The sequence below is a fragment of the Heterodontus francisci genome, chromosome 1 (assembly GCF_036365525.1).
Source record: "Heterodontus francisci isolate sHetFra1 chromosome 1, sHetFra1.hap1, whole genome shotgun sequence".
Classification (NCBI taxonomy): Eukaryota; Metazoa; Chordata; class Chondrichthyes; order Heterodontiformes; family Heterodontidae; genus Heterodontus; species Heterodontus francisci.
The window spans coordinates 172,749,541-172,773,998 of record NC_090371.1 but is presented as its reverse complement, the minus strand read 5'-3'; the positions used below and the strand labels follow the sequence as shown (position 1 = coordinate 172,773,998).

General features: G+C 42.5%; 1 protein-coding gene across 1 annotated transcript in view; it reads right to left on the bottom strand.

Moving 5' to 3' along the window:
* The window catches only part of LOC137349174 (sodium-dependent organic anion transporter-like), a 54,036-nt gene that overhangs the window by 15,921 nt on the left and 13,657 nt on the right, over positions 1 to 24,458 (bottom strand). Inside the window, exons 2-3 of the mRNA XM_068014621.1 lie at positions 15,205 to 15,353; positions 829 to 917 (exon numbers count right to left, since the gene is read on the bottom strand). Of these exons, the coding sequence (XP_067870722.1) occupies positions 829 to 917; positions 15,205 to 15,353 (238 nt within the window). The remainder of the gene's footprint in view (positions 1 to 828; positions 918 to 15,204; positions 15,354 to 24,458) is intronic.

The window sequence follows — 24,458 nt, the reverse complement described above, 5'->3', positions numbered from 1 at the left end:
TTATCTCTAACTACCATATCAAATCTTTTAGTCATCTAAAACACCCTAATTAGATCACCCAATATTCTTCTATTCTCAAGGAAAACAAGCTTAGTCTATGCAACCTGTCCTCATATTTTAAACTCTTTAGCCCCTGTATCATTCTGGTGAACCTATACTGCATCCCTTCCAAGGCTAATTATCCTTCCTGAGATGCAGTACCCAGAACTGAATGCAATAATCTAAAATACGTCTAACCCGAGCTCTGTCTAGTTGTAACATAACTTCCACCCCTTTAAATTCCAATCCCCATGAGATAAAGCCCAATTTTCTATGAGCCAGTTTAAACTTTTGGACCTGTCCACTAGTTTCTATTGATTTATGTAATTGGACCCCTAAATCTTTGAGTTCCTCCACAGTTCCTGGTTTCGAACAATTTAGAAAATATGCTGATCTATCTTTCTTAGGTCGAAAGTGGATGAACTCATACTTCCCACTTTAAACTCCATCTGCCACAGTTAGACCCACTCTTAATCAATCAATGTCCTTTTGCAGCTTTCTGCACCCATCTACACTATTTACTGTGCTACCTAACTTAGCGTGGTCAACAAACTTGGGCATACAGCTCTCTATTCCTTTATCTATCTCATTTATAAAAATAGTGAATGCAGTAATAAATTATCACCACTTAAAGAACTGAACTTGCAGCCACAGTGCTAATTCAAAGCACTAACAAACACATGTTTTGTTTTATATTTATACAGCATTGGTGTATGAATTGATAAAACAAATGAACACCCTATAATATCAATTACATATTACACAAACAGAAGAAAAATACTAACTTACTTTCACAATGATTTTTGATTGTTTTGGCCACTTCCTTGTCACAAAAATTCCAAATGATATTGGGATGATCAAAGCAATCAATGAAATACCTGTTTCAGAAACAAAAATAAGATTTTAAATTAAGTAGTTAACTGAAAGCATCCCTTAGATTTGTTTTTACACTTGGTCCTATATTCACATGTTCTGGAATTTGATTGCATACTTTGTTCAATTTTCTTTCTTATCTGTCTCATACTCTTCACACATATAATATATATTATCTAATTCTGCAACACTGAAGGATTTTTGGAACTCTATTGATATATCCAATTTAGGCCATCAATTTAATTCTACCAGGGTCTGGCAGGACCTCAGGTTTCCCCCACACTGTCTGGTGAATATAGAGAAGCATTAATCTGCTTCTTAAATTTCATTACCATCAAGTAGAGATTTGGGCGCTCCTATTTTAAGGATAGCACTGGGTACAGGTTCCAACCCTCGCACATTCGGCAGGAGTTTCACAAGATTGGTGCTTTGTCTGCCCAGTGCTGCGACTGGCAACTAGGGAGAAAAGTTCATTCAGAGATGGTTTAAAAAAAGAAAGACTTACATTTATATAGCGCCTTTCATGACCACGTCCCAAGGCACTTTACAGCCAATAAAGTACTTTTTTACCTTACCTCCCCATCCCCTGCCACAGCAGCACCTCCCCCTCCCCCCACCAAATGCATAGCAGTTCCTATTTGGAGTATCACTTGCCTGGGTTTCAATTTGAATTTAGGCATATTTTCCTGAATGTAACACATGATTTTCATTGCTCATAAAAAGCAGTACATTCATTGGATTACATTTGTCTTGTGAACTAGGGCCCTCAGGTTTTGAGGAGAGTGGGAGATTGCAAAATGGTAGCTCTGAGGAGAAAGGGAGACTCAGGAGTTGGGGTTTCAGAGCAAGAGGAAGAGAATGGGATTAGGTGTGGGAGGATGGCAGCGAGGGAGACTGGGGAGTGGGTTGGACATGGATTAATATTTTCTGCAGATCCGAGAGCAGCAGCAATGTGCTGAGTGGGAGCAGGACCATGCGAGGAGCAGCCAGTAATGGGGTGAGCGGAACCTGCAAACTGGCCGGAACTTGTGCAGCGCACAGGGATTCTGGCTGTAGTTTCAAAACATCGGCAGATTATAGGATTATTAGAAGTCTCAGATAGGATATTGAGTGTTACACCTATTATTGCGAGTCATCAATTGTTGATCAAAAGGACAATCTGAATTTTAGCAATATTATTACTAGTTTTTGCTGCACATTCAGTGAGTTACTAATAATGATTGGTGGAGTCCCACCTCTGATTTTTCCTCTGTAAATCACTCCCACATCTTTATTTTCCCCTATTCTCCACCCTCAGTTTCCCCTCTTCATCTGTTTGCAAGTGGTCGCCTGGTTCTCAGTGCTCCTCGCACAACAGTTGTTGGCACAAAACCACGAACAAAGATATTCAAATACAGGGGGCCCAGCATCAATAAGATAAATGCAGTAACATTTCCAGATATCATGAGATCAGCCAACATGTGATCAGACATCATGTGATCAGATGCTACATGGTCAGATGGCATGTGGTTAGAAACACTACGTGATCGGGAATGCCTCCAACCAGAGTTGGCAACCCTTGCAGGGGACGTAGGGTACAATCTCCATGTCTGACTGGTCAGGCCCAAGGTGTTCCAATATTGAGCCACAGATCTCATTTCAATGGAACCGACATGATACAAAGTGTCGGCCAATGGAGAGGAAACCAAGATCAAGCTGCTGGTAGCGTTGCAGTGACCCTCAGGTAACTGAAGGTCATGGGGGAGAAATCAGAGGCTGGGGGGATCAGAGGACAGTAGGGACTGAGCATCAGGAGTAATAGCAATTGGGGCTGGGAGGGTGCGAGTATGGCAATATGGCACATTCATAATATATGGGAAGAGGAAGAGCTCTGCATCATATTCAGTAAGCCTAGCCTTTGTTTTCTTATGGACTAATTGCTGGATTTATATGCAATAATATTTAAATTGCTATGGAAGGATGTTGAGTTGTGCTGCCAATTATCTGGATCTCATTTGTTTAAAATCAAAAACGGTGTTTATAAATTTGTAAAATCACAGTTTCACTGAAGAACAGGCAAAAATATCTACGCAAAATATTATCTTATTAACTTCCCTTCTGCCTGTATGTCCCAATAATTTTTCACCTGCAAAGAAAGGTGAATGAGCTGTGCCTAGATCTCTGCAGCTCTGGTTTTGTTGTGGGTGAGGTGTGCAGTAGCAGCCCCCAATGAGGTACCAGCCAATATTTTCAAACTTTAGAATCTTACAGCACAGAGGAATTCATTCGGCCCATCACATCAGAGCTGGCTCTTTGGAAGAGCAAGCCCTTTCCCCGAAGCCCTGCAAATGTTTCCTTTTCAAGCATATATCCAAGTCCCCTTGGATCTGCTTCCATTATCCTTTCAGGCAGTGTGTTCTAGATCCATAACCACTTGCTGTATAAAAAAAAATTCTCCTCATCTCTTTTTCAAAATACTTTTGCAAATTACCTTAAATCCATGTCCTCAGGTTACCAACCGAACCCTCCTCCCCTTGGAACAGTTTCTCCTTATCTATTTTATCACAAGTCTTCATAATTTTTGAACAGCTCCATTAAATCTCCCTGTAACCTTCTCTGCTCAAAGGAGAACAATCCCACTTTCTCTAGTATCTCCATGTAACTAAAATCCCTCAGCCCTGGTACCATTTTAGTAAATATTCTCTACACCCTCTCCAAGGCCTTGGCATCCTTCCTGAAGTGTGGTGCCCAGAATTGGACACAATACTCCAGCTGAGGCCTAACCAATGATTTATAAAGGATTAGTATAACCTCCTGGCTTTTGTGCTCTATGTCTCTATTTACAAAGTTCAGGGTCCATAGCTTTTTAAACAGTCTGATCAGTTTGTTCTGCCACCTTCAAGGATTTGTGTATGTAAATCCCTAGATCTCACCGAAGCTGCCCTCTATTACAATTGTACAACTTGTTTATTCTTTACGTACAAGGAAACCTGCCTCACCCCACAACGTAACAACTCCCTGTGGCATGATAACAGTGGTGTTTCTCCAGGTTTAGTATTCTGATTTTGAGAGTTGTACCTTATTTTGAATATCAATATGTGTAACTATTACCAGTCTTACTACTGGAAAGTGCTTTATCTGTATGTATATAGAGACTCTCTTGCTTTTCTGATTGGTCCATGCCAACCGCATGACATTGTCAATGACATAAAAGCAAAATACTGCGGATGCTGGAAATCTGAAACAAAAACAAGAAATGCTGGATTCACTCAGCAGGTCTGGCAGCATCTGTGGAAAGAGAAGCAGAGTTAACGTTTCGGGTCAGTGACCCTTCTTCGGAACTGACAAATATTAGAAAAGTCACAGATTATAAACAAGTGAGGTGGGGGTTGGGCAAGAGATAACAAAGGAGAAGGTGCAGATTGGACCAGGCCACATAGCTGACCAAAAGGTCACGGAGCAAAGGCAAACAATATGTTAATGGTGTTTTGAAAGACAAAGCATTAGTACAGATTAGGTGTGAATATACTGAATATTGAACATCAGCAAGTGCAAACCTGTAGAAAAACAACCTGAAAAAAACAGTGGGTAAGCAAACTGAACAAAGTAAGATGAAATGAAATAAATGCAAAAAAAGATTGTCAAAAATGTAAAAAGGAATGCAAAAAAAAAGGAAGAAAAAATAACTAAAAATGACTAAAAATGAAAGTAAAGTGGGGGGCTGTCATGCTCTGAAATTATTGAACTCAATGTTCAGTCCGGCAGGCTGTAGTGTGCCTAATCGGTAGATGAGATGCTGTTCCTCGAGCTTGCGTTGATGTTCACTGGAACACTGCAGCAATCCCAGGACAGAGATGTGAGCATGAGAACAGGGGGGAGTGTTGAAATGGCAAGCAACCGGAAGCTCAGGGTCCTGCTTGCGGACTGAGCGGAGATGTTTCGCAAAGCGGTCACCCAGTCTGCGCTTGGTCTCCCCAATGTAGAGGAGACCACACTGTGAGCAGCGAATACAGTATACTACATTGAAAGAAGTACAAGTAAATCGCTGCTTCACCTGAAAGGAGTGTTTGGGGCCTGGGATAGTGAGGAGAGAGGAGGTAAATGGGCAGGTATTACACCTCCTGCGATTGCAAGGGAAGATTGCTGCAGTGTTCCAGTGAACATCAACGCAAGCTCGAGGAACAGCATCTCATCTACCGATTAGGCACACTACAGCCTGCCGGACTAAACATTGAGTTCAATAATTTCAGAGCATGACAGCCCCCCACTTTACTTTCATTTTTAGTCATTTTTAGTTATTTTTTCTTCCTTTTTTTTTTTGCATTCCTTTTTACATTTTTGACAATCTTTTTTTGCATTTATTTCATTTCATCTTACTTTGCTCAGTTTGCTTACCCACTGTTTTTTTCAGGTTGTTTTTCTACAGGTTTGCACTTGCTGATGTTCAATATTCAGTATATTCACACCTAATCTGTACTAATGCTTTGTCTTTCAACACACCATTAACATATTGTTTGCCTTTGCTCCGTGACCTTTTGGTCAGCTATGTGGCCTGGTCCAATCTGCACCTTCTCCTTTGTTATCTCTTGCCCAACCCCCACCTCACTTGTTTATAATCTGTGACTTTTCTAATATTTGTCAGTTCCGAAGAAGGGTCACTGACCCGAAACGTTAACTCTGCTTCTCTTTCCACAGATGCTGCCAGACCTGCTGAGTGAATCCAGCATTTCTTGTTTTTGTATTGTCAATGACATGGTTGGTTGCGATCAGACTGCAGAACTAAAACCAAAAAAGCAGCTACAACCTCAGCTCCAGTCCCTGCAGACAGCCTGAGAAACGTATATATGGAACGGTCACTGTGGTAAAATAACTCACCAACCAGTACCCCATGATTCTGCCCAGCTCAGGAACATAAAAAAGAGGCCTGCTTCCTAATGCAGTTCACCAGACCGCATTGTGCGAGTCACTCACAACCACACCCACCATAACCTTCTCTGGTTCTCCCCCAAAGCTTTGACAGGATCAGGCCTGCCCTCAGGCACAACCTGCCTTCCTTGTAGGACCTACCTCCTTCCTGCCTGCTGCTTTTGTGCTTTTCACCTGCTGTTGTGTTGACCTAACTCCCTGCTTCCTCTATATCTTCCATTTGTACACACTGGTGTTGCAAATCCACTAGTTAATAATCAAATGATTTGACAGTTAGTTCTAATTAGGTGTCAGCTTTGGATCAGTGAGTAATACTCTCACCATTTGAATCAGTAGGTCGTGGGTTCCAGTTCCACTTCAGAGATTTGAGCACATGCCCTAGGCTGACTCCAATGCAGCACTGAGGAAGTGCTCTCTTCTCAGGTGGATGTAAAAGATCCCTTGGCACTATTCTGAAGAAGAGTAGGGGAGTTCTCCCAGTGTCCTGGCCAACATTTATCCCTCAGCCAACATCAGTAAAACACATGCAAGGAAAAATCTGTTTGCATATCAGCATTACGCAGACCACATCGATTCACCGGGGGCACACAGTGCTGCGGGCTGTGCAGGTAGCGATCTGCAGCACTGTCTGCCTCTGGAGAATCACCATTGTTAGTGTGTCTATGCGACTGGATATTTTCCCCATGATCTGGTCATTATTACATTTCTGTTTGTGGGATCTTGCTGCGTGCAAATTGGCTGCTGTGTTTGCCTTGAAAACAACAGTTACAACACTTCAAAAGTACATCATTGGCTGCAAAGTACTTTGGAACTGCCTGATGTTCTTTTTCTTTAATTAGGTACCTGTCTTGTTTAGAAAGCACCTATTTTTGAAAGTAGTTGAACTGGTCCATCTAGCAAGGCATACCTTAACAACTTCAGTAATGAACAAAGAAATTTGGCACAGATCAAGCAGCAGATTGTGAAATGTTGTTAGTCACATGGGCTGAATTTTCAGGGTCCCTCAAAGGCGGGTATGGCGGGATGGGGGGAGAAAATACTGGGCGGCATGTCAATTTCAAGGAGATCAAGCTGCCGATCCCGGCACCAGCAATAATCAACAGGGTAGGGGGGGACGGCGGGACAGGAGCTTGTCAGAAGGTGACCTTTAAATTGTTAAAGGGGCACACGGGTTAGTCATGCCTTCAGAAACTGACCAGCTGACTCCATACCCACAGCACTGTGGTTGACTCTTAAATGCCCTCTGAAATGGCCTAGAAAACCAAACAGTTGTATCTAATCAAAGGCAATTAGGGATGAGCAATAAATGCTGGCTTAGCCAGCGACGCCCACATCCCATGAATGAATTTTTAAAAAATCAGGAGGGGGGTGGCAGATGGCTATTGCCTAGAGACATGTAGCTACTCCAGCTTCCTTAATATCCATAACTACTAATGATCTCTAATTTCCCAAAACTATCCTCACTCAAAACTCCATACAATCTGATCACACACATTCTTCTATAGTGGTCACATGTGCTGCACCCTAATCATTGCAGGCTCCCAGGAGTAAGAACCACTTCTCCAGACCTCAGCACCCCCACCATCATCCTGGAGGAATTGGAAGAGGAAGGAAAGCCACTTCGCCTCCCCGAGGAAAAAGAGGACGAGGAGAGAGAGGAGGAAGGCACCACCTCAATGGCTACCATTGTCACAGGCACCAGTTTAGAGACTGGCACCATGTGTAACTTAGAGACAAGGTTAGATCACGGATCACAGTGGAACACATAGGGCACTAGTGAGCACTACCATGCCGGGAGGAAGGGACATCACAGTTGCCACCTTGCCATCGGGGGCAAGGCCGCATACTAGTTCTGCTTCACCTGTGGCTTGACACAGAGCCTGAAACCCATTCTTTCCAGCATGGAGATCTGGCCAATTCCAGTCAGCAATCTGTGGAGCCAACATCACGCAGCATCTGATTACTGAGGTTGCAGCTTCCACTGCAGTTATTGCAGCTTGCATGAAACGACAGACATCTTTTGTGAAATGACAAAGTGCTGCAATTGAAGTCCAGGCAGCTGTCATGGAGGCTGTGAGATCCTTGGTTGAAAGGGGCTTGCAGAGTGTCTCAGCTGCCCAAAGATCTGTGGTCCAGCAGATTACAGGACTAGTTGAAGAGACACTCCGAGGTAGTGGTGTGGGAATCATAGAACAGGAATTCACTGGCCTCTCTCCAGATGGGAGCATCGCTGCTCCTTCCCCCACCACTCCCCCATTGCCTTTGCAATTACCCATCAGCCAGAAAGCCCAGGCTGCTGAAGGCCATGCTAAGATGGTACAGTCTGAGCCTGGCCTTCACGCTCTTAGCCTCTCAAGGTCATCGCAAGGGAATATCTGAACTGCCCTCTTGACATTCTCAGCAGCCATCCACCTCACCTGCTGCTGCCATTCAGGTTGCACTTTGTAAAAGCACCAGAGTAGGCAGGAACACTTATACGATAGCCACAAAGGGTAAGCAGCAGGGTGAATAGTTTACAATTTGTAAGTGTTGTTGGTTGTGTTGTGTTTTCATTGCTTTTGTTCCAGAGAAAGAGTCATGTTTGTAATTGGATAGTGATGCAATAGGTGTTTGTTTTATTGTGTTCTTTATGGGGAACAGGTTGAAAGGATTGAGTGCAATTGGCGGACTTCTTGCTGGATCCTCAGTCCTGGAAGGTAAGGCATGGGGCAACAGTGTTCCTAAGTCTGATGCTGAAGGACATCCCTCAAAACCAGTCTTCAATTAGATGGCAGCAGGCACCCCTTCTAGGTGCAGACCATCTTCCTCTGGTCCCCCTCCTCTTCTTCCTCCCCCTCTTGTGATGCCGGAACTTGACCCTCTGGCACAATTGGTGGTAGTAATGGCTGGTTTCTCATGATTGCCCCGATTGTGCAGCATACAGAAAGTCACCATGAATCTGGCACCATCCTCACCCTCCCGTCCTTCCTTACCCTCCTGTCCCTCTTCACCCTCTCTCCTGAAGCAGCTGGTGCTGCTCTGTTGGGTCTAATCTCCTCCTTCTATTCCAATGGAGACTCCTAGCAAGATGCCCATGACCAACCACTCCCTTTCTCCTGGTGACTCCTATAAGGTCTCCAATAAGGTAGAGCAGCAAAGCACTCACTCTTTTTAGGTGAAATCCTGAGAGAATTTCTGCAATAAATGTTGTTCGAGTGTTGGTGAAGTCTTGACAAAGTGTCCCAGGAGTCTCTCGATGTATACCAAAAGTATTCTTCCAACAGAAGAGTCAGCCAATCTCCAGCAGCAAATGAAAAGTGGAAGCTGACTTAAAGTTGTGCTCGCAATCGCACCAATGACTTCTTTACTTCTGCTCAGATGCTCTTTGTTAGGAGAGGTCGAAAATTTCAACAAAATAGCGTGCAGCTTCTTTAGTGAGCACGAGGAGCCAATTGATCATCAGAGCCTTAATCATCCTTGAGGCTACCGGTCTTAGAAACATTGAAACATAGAAAATAGGAGCAGGAGTAGGCCAGTCGGCCCTTTGAGCCTGCTCCACCATTCAATATGATCATGGCTGATCATCCAAACTCAGTACCCTGTTCCCGCTTTCTCCCTGTATCCCTTGATCCCATTAGCCCTAATAACTATATCTAACTCTTTCTTGAATATATTTAATGATTTGGCCTCAACTGCTTTCCGTGGTAGAGAATTCCACAGGTTCATCACTCTCTGGGTGAAGAAATCCTGCCTCATCTCAGTCTTAAATGGCTTACCCCTTATCCTTAGACTGTGACACCTGATCCTGGACTCCCCCGCCATTGGGAACATCCTTCCTGCATCTAGTCTGACCATTCCTGTTAGAATTTTGTAGGTTTCTATGAGATCCCCTCTCATTCTTCTAAACTCTAGCGAATACAAGCCTTATCGACCCAATCTCTCTTCATCCGTCAGTCTTGCCATCCGAGGAATGTCTTAACAATCCCAGGTGTCTTAACAAGCACTTAAACTATTTACCAAAATGATGGCTTGCGCTAAAGGCAGGCTAACCTGACATTGCAGCTTTAGACCCCATCTCAGCCACTTCAGGCTCCTCAGCACCTAAAGTATCCGGGGAAAAGAGCCCCCCCCTTCAGGACTTCAAGTTTTCTGTACACAGAAATAAAACTTGGCGGATTCACATAAAATAGAATCTCAATTATGTAGCTTAGGCAAGAAAGATTCAAACATTGTAGGGATTCAGCCCTGAAGTGGCATGACCAACTCACAGGAAGCTTAGTGCGTGCTGACACCTCACTGAGCTGATCTTGCGGGATTGCTTGATGTTGGCCTGAGTTATCCATTTGTGGCAAGTTCCTGGCCTCGACTGGCCCTGATGCTTGCAACTTGCCAAAGGAATATAACAGGAAATTGTATGTTTCCAAAAGTATATGTAAGCACCTGGATTTTGGGGATGACCTTATTTCCAAACCAGTGATAGAAGCAGAGAAAATGACACTCTTTCAGCACAACAAAATCAAATAATTTATGCTAACTCAGAAAGGAGTTTTGAGTCATACCCTGTTTGAATTGCATGGAACAAATAAATGAATTAATCAAAACTAATTGTATTCATCATGGAATGAAAAACAAAGTAAAATTATGAGTATACATACTGCTATTTCATTTTCCCACCCATTTTGATGTTTAACCTCCCCAGCAATGAGTAACACGTGACCCAGATGTTTACAAAACCTGACTGAACAATGGAATCTCCAAGGCCCAACAGCCAATGACAACACCTGTTTCCAGCTCCTTAGGAACAAAGGAACATAGCAGGAGTCGGCCAATCAGCCATCAAGCCAACCCCATCATTCAATATGATCATGGCTGATCTTCCACTTCAATGCCTTTTTCACGCACTATCCTCATATCCCTTTATGTCATTTGTATTTAGAAATCTGTCAATCTCTGCTTTAAACATAGTCAATAACTGAGCTTCCACAGCTCTCTGGGGTAGAAAATTCCAAAGATTCACAACCCTCTGAATAAAGACATCTCTCCTCATCTCTGTCCTAAGTGGCTTCCCCCTTATTTTGAAATTATGTCCCCTGGTTCTAGACTCCCCAACCAGGGGAAACATCTTAGATGCATCTACCCTGTCTATCCCTTTAAGTATTTTGTAGGTTTCAATGAGATCACCTCTCATTCTTTGAAACTCTAGAGTATACAGGCCCAGTTTCCCCAATCTCTCTTCATAGGACAGTCCCACCATCCTGGGAACAAGTCTGGTGAACCTTCGTTGCCCTCCCTCTTATGGCAATAATATCCTTCCTAAACTGCACACAGTACTCTAAGTGTGATCTAACCAAGATTCTATACAATTGAAGCAAGACTTCACTACTCCTGTACTCAAATCCTCTTGCGATAAAGGCCAGCATACCATTAGTCTTCTTAATTGCTTGCTGCACCTGCATGTTAGATTTCAGTGACTTATTGACGAGGACACCCAGGTCCCTTTGTACATCTACACTTTCTAATCTCTTACCATTTAAGAAATACTCTGCACATCTATTCCTCCTGCCAAAGTGAATAACCTCATATTTGTCCACATTATATTCCATCTGCCATGTTCTTGCCCACTCACTAAGTCTATCCAAATCCCACTGAAGCTGCTTTGCATCTTCCTCACAACAGACATTCCTACCTAGTTTTGTGTCATCCGCGAACTTTGAGATACTACATTTGGTCCCCACATCCAAATCATTGATATATATTGTGAACAGCTGGGGACCAAGCACTGATCCCTGTGGTAGCCCACTAGTCACAGCCTGCCAACGCGAGAATGGCCCATTTATTCCTACTCTCTGCTTTCTGCCTGTTAATCAATCCTTAATACATGCCACTACCTTATCTCCTATCCCATGTGCTTTAATTTTGCTAACCAACCCCCTGTGGGGGACTTCATCAAAAGCCTTCTGAAAATCTAAGTATACCACGTCCACCGACTCCGCTTTATAAATTCTGTTAGTAACATCCTCAAAAAACTCCAACAGGTTTGTCAAACATGATTTCCCATTCATAAATGCATGTTGACTATGCCCAATCAGATCATTATTATCCAAGTGTCCATTTATCACATCTTTTAGAATAGATTCTAGCATTTTAAATGCATTTTAAACTAATGTGGCAGGGGGATGGGAACCAATTGAGGTCAGCTGACAGTAAGGAGGTAGTAACAAAAGCCTGTAAGGAACTAGATAATGAAGTCAGTGTGACTAAGGGGAAGAGCAGGCAGGGAGCAGATGATGAATATAAAGGGACTGGTGGTCTGAGGTGCATTTGTTTTAATGCAAGAAGTGTAGTAGGTAAGGCAGATGAACTTAGGGCTTGGATTAGTACCTGGGAGTATGATGTTATTGCTATTACTGAGACTTGGTTGAGGGAAGGGCATGATTGGCAACTAAATATCCCAGGATATCGATGCTTCAGGCGGGATAGAGAGGGAGGTAAAAGGGGTGGAGGAGTTGCATTACTGGTCAAAGAGGATATCACAGCTGTGCTGAAGGAGGGCACTATGGAGGACTCGAGCAGTGAGGCAATATGGACAGAACTCAGAAATAGGAAGGGTGCGGTAACAATGTTGGGGCTGTACTACAGGCCTCCCAACAGCGAGCGTGAGATAGAGGTACAAATATGTAAACAGATTATGGAAAGATGTAGGAGCAACAGGGTGGTGGTGATAGGAGATTTTAATTTTCCCAACATTGACTGGGATTCGCTTAGTGTTAGAGGTCCAGATGGAGCAGAATTTGTAAGGAGCATCCAGGAGGGTTTTCTAGAGCAGTATGTAAATAGTCCAACTCGGGAAGGGGCCATACTGGACCTGGTGTTGGGGAATGAGCCCGGCCAGGTTGTTGAAGTTTCAGTAGGGGACTACTTTGGGAATAGTGATCACAATTCCGTAAGCTTTAAAATACTCATGGACAAAGACGAGAGTGGTCCTAAAGGAAGAGTGCTAAATTGGGGGAAGGCCAACTATACCAAAATTCGGCAGGAGCTGGGAAATGTAGATTGGGAGCAGCTGTTTGAAGGTAAATCCACATGTGATATGTGGGAGGCTTTTAAAGAGAGGTTGATTAGCGTGCAGGAGAGACATGTTCCTGTGAAAATGAGGGATAGAATGGCAAGATTAGGGAACCATGGATGACAGGTGAAATTGTGAGACTAGCTAAGAGGAAAAAGGAAGCATACATAAGGTCTAGGCGGCTGATGAAAGACGAAGCTTTGAAAGAATATCGGGAATGTAGGACCAATCTGAAACGAGGAATTAAGAGAGCTAAAAGGGGTCATGAAATATCTTTAGCAAACAGGGTTAAGGAAAATCCCAAAGCCTTTTATTCATATATAAGGAGAAAGAGGGTAACTAGAGAAAGGATTGGCCCACTAAAGGACAAAGGAGGAATGTTATGCTTGGACTCAGAGAAAATGGGTGAGATTCTAAATGAGTACTTTGCATCGGTATTCACCGAGGAGAGGGACATGACGGATGTTGAGGTTAGGAACAGATGTTTGATTACTCTAGGTCAAGTCGGCATAAGGAGGGAGGAAGTGTTGGGTATTCTAAAGGGCATTAAGGTGGACAAGTCCCCAGGTCCGGATGGGATCTATCCATCCTGAGGGAAGCGAGAGAGGAAATAGCTGGGGCCTTAACAGATATCTTTGCAGCATCCTTAAACAAGGGTGAGGTCCCGGAGGACTGGAGAATTGCTAATGTTGTCCCCTTGTTTAAGAAGGGTAGCAGGGATAATCCAGGTAATTATAGACCGGTGAGCCTGACGTCAGTGGTAGGGAAGCTGCTGGAGAAGATACTGAGGGATAGGATCTATTCCCATTTGGAAGAAAATGGGCTCATCAGTGATAGGCAACATGGTTTTGTGTAGGGAAGGTCATGTCTTACCAACTTAATAGAATTCTTTGAGGAAGTGACAAAGTTGATTGATGAGGGAAGGGCTGTCGATGTCATATACATGGACTTCAGTAAGGCGTTTGATAAGGTTCCCCATGGCAGGCTGATGGAGAAAGTGAAGGCGCTTGGGGTCCAAGGTGTACTAGCTAGATGGATAAAGAACTGGCTGGGCAACAGGAGACAGAGAGTAGCAGTAGAAGGGAGTTTCTCAAAATGGAGACGTGTGACCAGTGGTGTTCCACAGGGATCCGTGCTGGGACCACTGTTGTTTGTGATATACATTAATGATTTGGAGGAAAGTATAGGTGGACTGATTAGCAAGTTTGCAGACGACACTAAGATTGGTGGAGTAGCAGATAGTGAAGGGGACTGTCAGAGAATACAGCAGAATATAGATAGATTGGAGAGTTGGGCAGAGAAATGGCAGATGGAGTTCAATCAGGGCAAATGCGAGGTGATGCATTTTGGAAGATCCAATTCAAGAGTGAACTATACAGTAAATGGAAAAGTCCTGGGGAAAATTGATGTCCAGAGAGATTTGGGTGTTCAGGTCCACTGTTCCCTGAAGGTGGCAACGCAGGTAAATAGAGTGGTCAAGAAGGCATACGGCATGCTTTCCTTCATCGGACGGGGCATTGAGTACAAGAGTTGGCAGGTCATGTTACAGTTGTATAGGACTTTGGTTCGGCCACATTTGGAATACTGCGTACAGTTCTGGTCGCCACATTATCAAAAGGATGTGGATGCTTTGGAGAGGGTGCAGAGGAGGTTCACCAGGATGTTGCCTGGTATGGAGGGCGCGAGCTATGAAGAGAGGTTGAGTAGATTAGGATTATTTTCATTAGAAAGACGGAGGTTGAGGGGGGACCTGATTGAGGTGTACAAAATCATGAGAGGTATAGACAGGGTGGATAGCAAGAGGCTTTTTCCCAGAGTGGGGGTTTCAATTACTAGAGGACACGAGTTCAAAGTGAAAGGGGAAAAGTTTAGGGGGATATGCGTGGAAAGTTCTTTACGCAGAGGGTGGTGGGCACCTGGAACGCATTGCCAGCGGAGGTGGTAGATGCGGGCACGATGGAGTCTTTTAAGATGTATCTAGACAGATACATGAATGGGCAGGAAGAAAAGAGATACAGAACCTTAGAAAATAGGCGACATGTTTAGAGAGAGGATCTGGATCGGCGCAGGCTTGGAGGGCCGAAGGGCCTGTTCCTGTGCTGTAATTATCTTTGTTCTTTGTTCTTTGTTCTTTGTTCTTTATTTTCCCAATGACTGATGTAAGGCTAACCGGTCTGTAATTCCCTGTTTTCTCTCTCCTTCCCTTCTTCAATAGTGGGGTGAGATTTGCGACCTTCCCATCTTGCTGTTATCTCAGCTATTGTACAATTAATAGAGCATCTGAACATGTTTCCATGTCTCTTAAAGTTTTATGAAGAATGACTAAATATAATGTTGATCACCTATCTGTTCATAAGGTATTCTGATGTTCCTTGCTTCTGTCGCGATGCTTGAATTGTTGAATTCTTGTGTCAAGTTAGTTGAGTAAATATAAAGACTCAATGGCATGAAACCAATGGCCAGGATTGTGGAGCAGACAGTCATGGAAACACTGCAAAGCATAAAGTGGTTATTACTTTTAAAATGTGAAAATATTGATATTCAATTCCTCTTTATGAATAAAAGCAAAATACTGCGGATGCTGGAAATCTGAAACAAAAACAAGAAATGCTGGATTCACTCAGCAGGTCTGGCAGCATCTGTGGAAAGAGAAGCAGAGTTAACGTTTCGGGTCAGTGACCCTTCTTCGGAACCCGGAGTTCCGAAGAAGGGTCACTGACCCGAAACGTTAACTCTGCTTCTCTTTCCACAGATGCTGCCAGACCTGCTGAGTGAATCCAGCATTTCTTGTTTATGCCACTCTTTATGAATGTTGATTTAAAGAAAAGAAAGCTGGATTTTGCAGTCAGCAGCCAACATATGAAGCAATCATTCCCTACAAGCAGAGAAATGGCCTTAAGATATTACAAATTTAAAGGAAAGGTTGTGTGACACAAAAGCATCTACCATGCTTACCATTAAGCTTATGAGTAAACAAAACTCTGTTATGTAGCTACGTTGTGTTAAAAAATACTAGCCTGGAATTTGTAGCCAAAGGCAAATGAACAGTGCCAGCAATCAATTGTCAGTTGAGCTTTTTGTGAGACCTCTCACATCAAACTACATTACCTAAAATATATTTTTAAATATTTTAAATTCTAAGTGTTACAAGAGTGCTTCTATGTTTTGTAAAATATGTTTTTAAGGACTTATTGTTGATTCATCTGGAAGCTTGAAGAGATGCTAAACTTTGTGTTTTAAAAAAAAATAGTTCACCAGATGGCTTCATGGACTGTGGGGAGCGTGTTGTTTTGACTTAGAGAAGATGTTTACAGAGAAATGACAGTCAAGATTTATAGAGGTTAGGGGGCTTGATTTCTGGAATGTTTTTGGTTTCAGTAAATTGTTACAAAAGACAGTTGTTTTTTGCCTGCCAAGAAAATGCATCTCATCTCTTTCTCTCTCTTGGTACAAAAGCCTGCATATCCATTGTGTCAGTCTCCCCTTTCCTCCTGTATTTGAAGAAACCCTGCATATCAAATGTGTGGGAAATGAAACTCCTGTTGCCACATTTCTGCTGTAAGGCCTATCTGAAGCCTCTGTAGCTGCATTTTTGGAAAGCCTACCCAAACTGATCTTCAACATCACCTGGAATGAACTGTTCTAGGAAGATCCCAGTAACAGCCATCCATACGCATTTGGGATGCCAAAACAAAACAAAGGATATCTTTCCATATCTTCTCTTTTTTCTTCAGGAGTCAGCCTATGTGGTTTTCTTGTCTTTTTTTTGTAACAGCTCTAAAACCAAAATCCCTTTTATTTTTCTGGTTAACCGATATATGTATGTATGTGTGTGTATGTGAGGGGCTAAGGTACAAAGAGAACTGTTATACTTCAATCTGTGTGTTTATGCTTTGCTTCATTACTGGTTAAGACTTGTTTTATGACAAACTGATAATTTTGTTGTTTATTAAAGAAACCAGGTTGGCGTGTTTTATTATGGGAAAAAAAGAGTATATGATTGACCGTATCAGTAAGTGGGAAAATTTAATTATATGTTGTGACCTGTGGAGAAGTGGAACTAGAACAAACAGTGCACTCCTCCTGCCTAGGTCGTAACATAATAAAAAATTCAAAACAAGGAAAGGACATTTAGTTAATTTAACCTGCCCAGGTATAACAAAATAGATTTATGTTAGGTAAGGGTATCAAGAGATATGCAGCATAGGCAAGTAAATGAAATTGAGGTGCAGATCAGCCATGATCTAATTGAATGGTGGAGCAGTATTGAGGGGCTGTATAGTCTAATGCTCCTGCTCCTAATGTTCCTATGTTTATAGTTGGCCATCCAGGAGCAAAATCTGTCAACTTTTTGTGCGCACTTTTCCTGAACCAGCCATTGGAGCAAGCGTGTAGCATCTGGATTGCGCCTGACGTACTGCAGGTGCATTGTGGGGAGGTCTCTAATTTACATTGAACTTAGGTGCACTGGCTGTGAGCACTTTAAGGATGTGTACAATGCACCAGGTGAACAGGGCACTGAACAGATGTCAGCGTTCAGCTCCCCTATAATGCATCAAGTTATCACCCAATGCATATCTGCACCGTGATTGGCTAAGTTTAAAGTTATTGCTTGTCAAGTTGTATTCAGCTCAAGGTTTCTTAAACCTATAATAATTTCCTCTGTACTCTGAAAATATTGGGACAGAAACATAGATTAGAAAGGATCTTACATTTTCTTATTGTGATATACACCTAACTGACACTGTTATGATACGAGAGTGCATCTATCTTTTGTAAAATATGTTTTAAGGACTCATCGTTGAATTATGGACATTGATTCATCTGGAAGCTTGAAGAGATGCTAAACTTTGTGTTTTTTTTAAGGGAGTACACCAGAAGGTTTTTGGACAGAGCTTGAAAACAAACAATTACTGGAAGGCACCTGTCTGCAGATAATTACCCAGCAGGGGTTCTTTTGACTTGGGGAGGTGTTTACAAAGAAATGACTGGTCAGGATTTATAGAGATCAGGAGGCTTGACTTCTGGAATGTTTTTGGTTTCATTTTGAATAGTTACAAAGGACACTGGGTTTTTTACTGCCAAGGAAACCCAGCTCATCTCTTTCTCTCCCTTTGAAAGATAACTTGCATATCAAATGTGTGGGAACTGAAACCCCAGTTGCTGCAGTTCTGCTGTAAGACCTTTCTGAAGCCTCTGTAGCTGCATTGCTTGGAAAACCTACCCTAACTGATCTTCAACATTATCTAGAAAGAACTGTTCCAGGAAGATTCCAGTGACAGCTGTCTAGATGCATTTGGGACGCCAAACCAAAACAAATGATATCTTTCCATATTGTCTCTTTTTACTCCAAGAATGAGCAAGTATCAGCCTAAGTTGGGTTTCTTTGTCCTTTTTTTTTGTAACAATTTCCTAAAACCAAAAGCACTTTTATTTACTCCGGTTAACTGATGTATGTATGTATGTATATGTATGTGTGTGTGTGTGGGGGGGGGGGGGGGGGGGGGGGCTAAGATGAAAAGGAAGCTGTTATATTTCAATCTGTGTGTTTATGCTTTACTTCATTTCTGGTTGAGGCTGGTTTTGTAATAAACTGATAATTTTGTTGCTTAACAAAGAAACCTGGCTCGTGCGTTTTATTCTGGGAAAAATAGAATCTATGATTGACTGTATCGGTAAGTGGGACAATTTTAATATATGTTGTGACCTGTGGAGAAGTGGAACTAGTATAAACAGTGAAATAAAAGCAAAATACTGCGGATGCTGGAAATCTGAAACAAAAACAAGAAATGCTGGATTCACTCAGCAGGTCTGGCAGCATCTGTGGAAAGAGAAGCAGAGTTAACGTTTCGGGTCAGTGACCCTTCTTCGGAACAGTGCACTCCTCCCGCCTCGGCTGTAACAGTTACTTGTAGAATCTTTTAAACTCATGCTCCTGGAATCTGCCTTTTGATTACATAACCAGTGTGTTTTCAGTTTTACAACTATTTTCGTTCTGAGCATTGATAACTCATCCTATGTGCATGCTGAGACCTAATAACTTTCTATACTATCTGCAATTCGAGTCTGATTTTTGTTCAGCCATTTTCCTTCAGACAAGGTCAGTGACTATTATACCGCCCCTCTGAACATCCAGAGCCATCTCCAACAGCAGAGATGGAAACATTTCTGGTGATCTATAAAGCAGCAGGAATTGTTGTCTTAAATCAAGTTTTTTTTGTTTTGTTATTTACAGGATATGGGCATCACTGGCAAAGCAAGCATTTATTGCCCACCCTTAATTGCCCTTGAGAAGGTAATGATGCACCGCCTTTTGACAACATAGTTGCTTGCTAGACCATTTCAGAGGATGGTTTAGAGTCAACAACATTGCTGTAGGTATGGAGTCATAGAGGCCAGATGGGTTAAGGACAGCAGATTTCCTTCCCTTAAGGACATGAGTGAAACAGATGAGCTTTTATGACAATCCAGTAGTTTCGTAGTCACCGCTACTGATACTAGTTTTTTAATCCAGATTTATTTAATTGAATTTAAATTCACCCACTGCTTGGTGGGGTTTGTACTTATGTCACCAGATTACTAGACCTGTCTGCGGGAGTACATAGCTTTAAGGGTGAAGGAGGCAGAACCAGGTGGAATTCCAGTATATGATATCCTAGCTGTAATACCTATGAAATTTATATGAAGGGGTTGGATGTAAGAAATGTCCATCCCCGGTTCCAGTGGCAGGAACAAAAATGGGGCAGAGACCCGGTATAATTGCAGCTTTCCCAAAATCCAGCCCCTCCCGCCCCCCCACCCACCCTCATCTGTCCGGATAACATGGTCAGAATGCTGACAGAGTCATGGAATTTCAGCCGTTTTGTTTCATGGGTATAAACGTTATCAAGAAAACTTGTCAGACAGTTTCTGTGCCTCTAAACATCTCTTTGACTGACAATGTGTAATTTGGAAGGTTATCTTTATATCATCTCCCATTTTCTCAGATTAGACTTAACAGAGAGAAAAAATGTCGTGGTTTCTTTCATGTCATAAATATCGGATTTTCCACATAAGTATATTATGAAAATTGGTCCAAATTAAAAATGTTACTTCCAAGACCTATGAGAGCTGCAAGATTTTTAAAAATTATTTTGTAGCAGAATTCTTTCCTATGTAGAACATTGGCCTGGATTTTGCAATGGTAATGATGGTGAAACTGTCAGCGTTCACTGTCATTGCTCCATTGAAACTGACAGCAAATTCTGCAGTCATGCACACACAGAGTAACCTGGAAATCCAGAAATTGCTGTCATTGATTTTACACTTCTCCAGATGGTGCACTGCTGAGGCTTCCCCAGACTGCAATCAATGGGAAATCGAACAATTGACGAGAACTGTTGGTCTCACATGAAAAAGTTACACCTTGTTGAATGAGGTATAACTGGGTTTTCAACTGTGTACTAACTTCATACTTACTGCTAAACAGCCTCACTGGCCCTGAAAAGCTAATTTGTGGAATACCACATTTCTCCCTAATGATAAAAAATCCACATATTTTTTAAATAATAAATTTTCTTTAAAAGTTTTTTATCTATATTTTAATTTCTATCTAATCCAATCAAAATCAGTTATTTTTGCTATTTGAATATTTTTATTAAGTGAAGATATTAAATGCTTTTAACTTCCTGGTTTCCTCTCTATGAAAACTTAAATATGATTGGCTGCTTACCTGCTTGCTGACATCACTGCTGCTGCACACCAAGACATCCCCTTGAGTTGGTGCCAGATTTAAACCGCCATTAGGAAAGGGGAAAACCACACTATAGAAATCACTCGATCCTTGTGGGCAGCTTTCTTAGAGGTCAGGGGCGAGTGTCATTGCCTGTTGTAATTTACCTGTCTTATGTTTTGTCTTTCCTTCTGCTAATTTTTTGCCTTAATGAAGCTGATTCATAGATTTTCTGAGTTCTTGCATGCGCCAACACATTTCTCATGCCACAAGCGCATATCAGAAAAAAGCAGGCTATAGCTTTGCAATTTCTCCTTGTGTGCTGGCGGCACAGCATGGACCTCAGAAAATCTACAGTGCACACTCTGAAAGAATGTTTTTTTATGGAATGTTCTGAAGTTACCAGCCAGGTTATTCCAATCAGGTTCATCGGGCTAGATTTTACCAGGCCCCAGATGTTGGGGTTATGATGAGGGGGGCCCGGAAAATACCTCCAGGAGAGGCCCACCACAGGCCTCGATGCTGGGTAGGCCCTGCCCCGTATTACTGGCGGCGACGAGGCCTCGTGGTGGCCCACCCCGCCACTTGGTGATGGGAACCTAATTAAAATATTTAAGTAAATGTTAATTAATGAATAATTACTTACCACATCACGACAGCCGTCCTGCTCCAATATTCCGGCCAGTTGCCGGAACTCCTACGCCTTCGGATCTCCATTAGGCAAAAATTAACCCAATTGGTGGAGGGGATGGTTGGAAGGGGTTGCAGGTTAAAGGTTCTCAACTTTGAGGGGATCGCAAGATTAGTTTTTTTGGGGGGAGAGGGCATTTAATAAATTGATTAGTCTTTGGGGGGGGTGGGAGAAGGTATTGGAACTTTGAAAAAGATGTTAACTTTATTTTTTAAAAGTCTGTACCTTTAAAAGTTTAAATGCTTCAGAAGGGCCTGAAGCCCTTTAAAATGGTTCTGGCGCCAGCGCGGTGGCACTGGACACCGTTGCCAGGGAGGGAGCACCCGCCCCTCTATGTCATTGGTGGCGGCATTCCGCCCCCTCTGTGTAAATGAGCCACTGTGCTAAATATTGCAGTGGCTCGGTGGTGCACATCTCGCACGGCACTGTGCTGTTTTTGAAGCTCGTCACCAATATCAATTTAGCCCATCATTTCCTGTGGCCGGAGGAAATGTCACAAAACCTTGGGCAGTTCCATGCTATCACCATTTTTAAACATTTCTGCCTTATTTACATTGGTGTCTCTTCTTACTCACATGAGCTAGGCACAAAACCATAGATGTTTGAAATACATGAGGAGATGGTTTGGTCCATCATGTCTGTGTCAGCTCTTTGCTGGGGCAAAATAAAACTAATCCCACTGCCCTGCTCTCTCCTCATAGCCATGAATTCCCCATGTTTCAAATATTTATCTGCTTTTCCCTAAAAGATGTAACAGTCTCTGTCTCAATCACTCCCTGTGGAAAAGCATTCCATACTCCAAAAACACTCAGAGTAAAAAAAATTCCCTAAACTCTCTCTACTCATGCTATGACAATTTCAAATTGATAACTCCCTCATTACTAAATCCCCAATTTGAGGATAAGTCATTCCCTATTTACGATATCAAAACCCTTCATAATTTTGAAAACCTCTATTAAACCTCCCCTTAGCTTTCTGTGTTCCAGTGGAAATAGTCACAGCATTTCTAGTCTCTCCTCATAACTATAGTTTCCTATCTCTGGCATCATTTTGATGAATCTACACTATGAACTCCCTTAGATTTAATGTCCTTTCTGTAAAGCAGCACCCAAAACTGCATACAGTGCTTTCACTGTGGCCGAGCCAATATTTTGCATAAATTCATCATTACTTCTTTATTCTTGTACTCTGTACATTGTCACACTCATGGCAATGACCAGTTATAGACTATAAAGTGAACTGGAACAATTATGAACTATAAAAATGAACTGGTGAATTAAACTCCAAAAAATAGACACATTTTACTGCAGATAAGATGTACTGCAAAAATACATCGTGACTGTTCAAGACTAAAACCATCATCACATCTGGATTGGTTCTGAGGAACATTAAATTCTAAACAGGCCATTCAATGCTAAATGGCTCCTATCTTCAAGAAATGGGTGGACAAAGACTTTCACATATAGGCCAACTCTGGATGCAAAGCCAAAAGAATGGGCTGAATTTTAAGAGCTCGCCACCTTGAGGTAGGAAGTCCCGCCTAAAGGAGCTGCTGGCCAATCAGCGGGCTGGCAGCTCTTAGTCCCAGCAGCGCCAATGGGAGTGGTGGCCACAGTTGGGACTGCAGCTCAGCCATTGGAAGATAGAGGAAGGATGGCCCCAGAACAACAGTAAGTATTTGGGGCCTCACTGGGGACAATCAGCCGGGCCCCAGCGAGGCAAGGGGGGGTAGGTTAGGGGTTGGGGGGAGTATTGTGGGTTGAGGCTTCGGAGGCAGCCCTCCATGAGGCACAGGGTGGCAATCAGCAGGGCCTCACCCCAGCCTGCAAGAAGGCCACCAGGTTTTGCCTGGCAGTGTTCTGGGGGCCTTTGCTGGAGTCCCTTAAGTGGCAGTTAATTGGCCACTTAAGGGCCTTGATTGGCCTGGGACGGGCGGGCCGTTTCTCGCCGCTGCTGCCCCATGTAAAATTGCAGCGGGGACGGGAAGGCCTCGAGAACGGCTCCTCCCATCCCCACCCCCTGCACCACCTCCCACTCAGTTTTTCGACCTCCTACCCCACCCTGCCACCAGACCGCTCATTAGGGGGGCTGTAAAATTCTGGCCTATGTTTTTGAACCCCTTGTCTTTCCGTGCCTGCTCACCCTTCAGCGTCTATTGAGTCAGCACTTCCATTCTTCATCAGGTTAACTATACCTCTCATTCTAACTATAAACATTCAACAGCAAGAAGGGAACTATAACAGCTAAAATTATTAAATCTATCAAACTAGGAATACTCACTTTATTGTACAGACACGGTAAATTTCATACTTTTCCTGCCCTAGCACAAAGTGGTGCCCACTGGAATGCATTTTGAAAAAACATGCATTTAGCCCCTTATTTTCTGGACAATCATTTAATTTGCTTGAGGAATGACATTTTGTGAAATTAATGCTTTAACGGTTATACTCCCTTGCATTCCCTTCAGAGAACAGCCAACATTCTTGACATTTTTAACTGAGTGTCATAATTCTTAATTTTTACAGCTTTGAGCTCTATTCAAGATGGGACTTCTTCTGGCAACATTTGTAGTCTTAAAATTAGATATCCTTAGCCTTCCATGCACCATTGTTTTCATGAATTGCAATTCTCTTTTGTTGCTGTTTTGACATTGATATGTGACATGCTGAGGCATGTTCCCAGAAATAATGAATGCCACTTACTCATGGTACTTTCTGCCTATCAGTTTATCGTTTGGCAGTTGAAAAGTAAACTGTGTAAAACCCCTCAGGTTGTATGCACCAGAGATTGTTTGGCATGAAATGGGGAAATCGTACTTTGTAATTATAACCTGTAGTGGAAAGTGTAGTGAGGCACCTCATGTATTGAAAGAAACTGATCAGTATTGCACTTTATGTAATACCGAATTTGAACAGTGATGTAGTGTACTTTTACAAATTTTATGAATAAAGTATATTTTTGGAAAAAAAAGTTGAAAGTAAAACTACATTTCTGGCAGAGAGACCATTTAAATTTCTCTTTGATTCACTCAGTTTTTGTGGCTGTAATTTCTAACTATTTGCTTTTCAAAAAAATTCTTGGACATGACTTTGCAACTACTTTCCAAAGGCTGGCAAGTTAGAAACAGCACAACTGAAAAAAAATTACAATTAGGAGAATGTGGAGAAAGGGATCACAGGAGTCTCAAAGGGCCA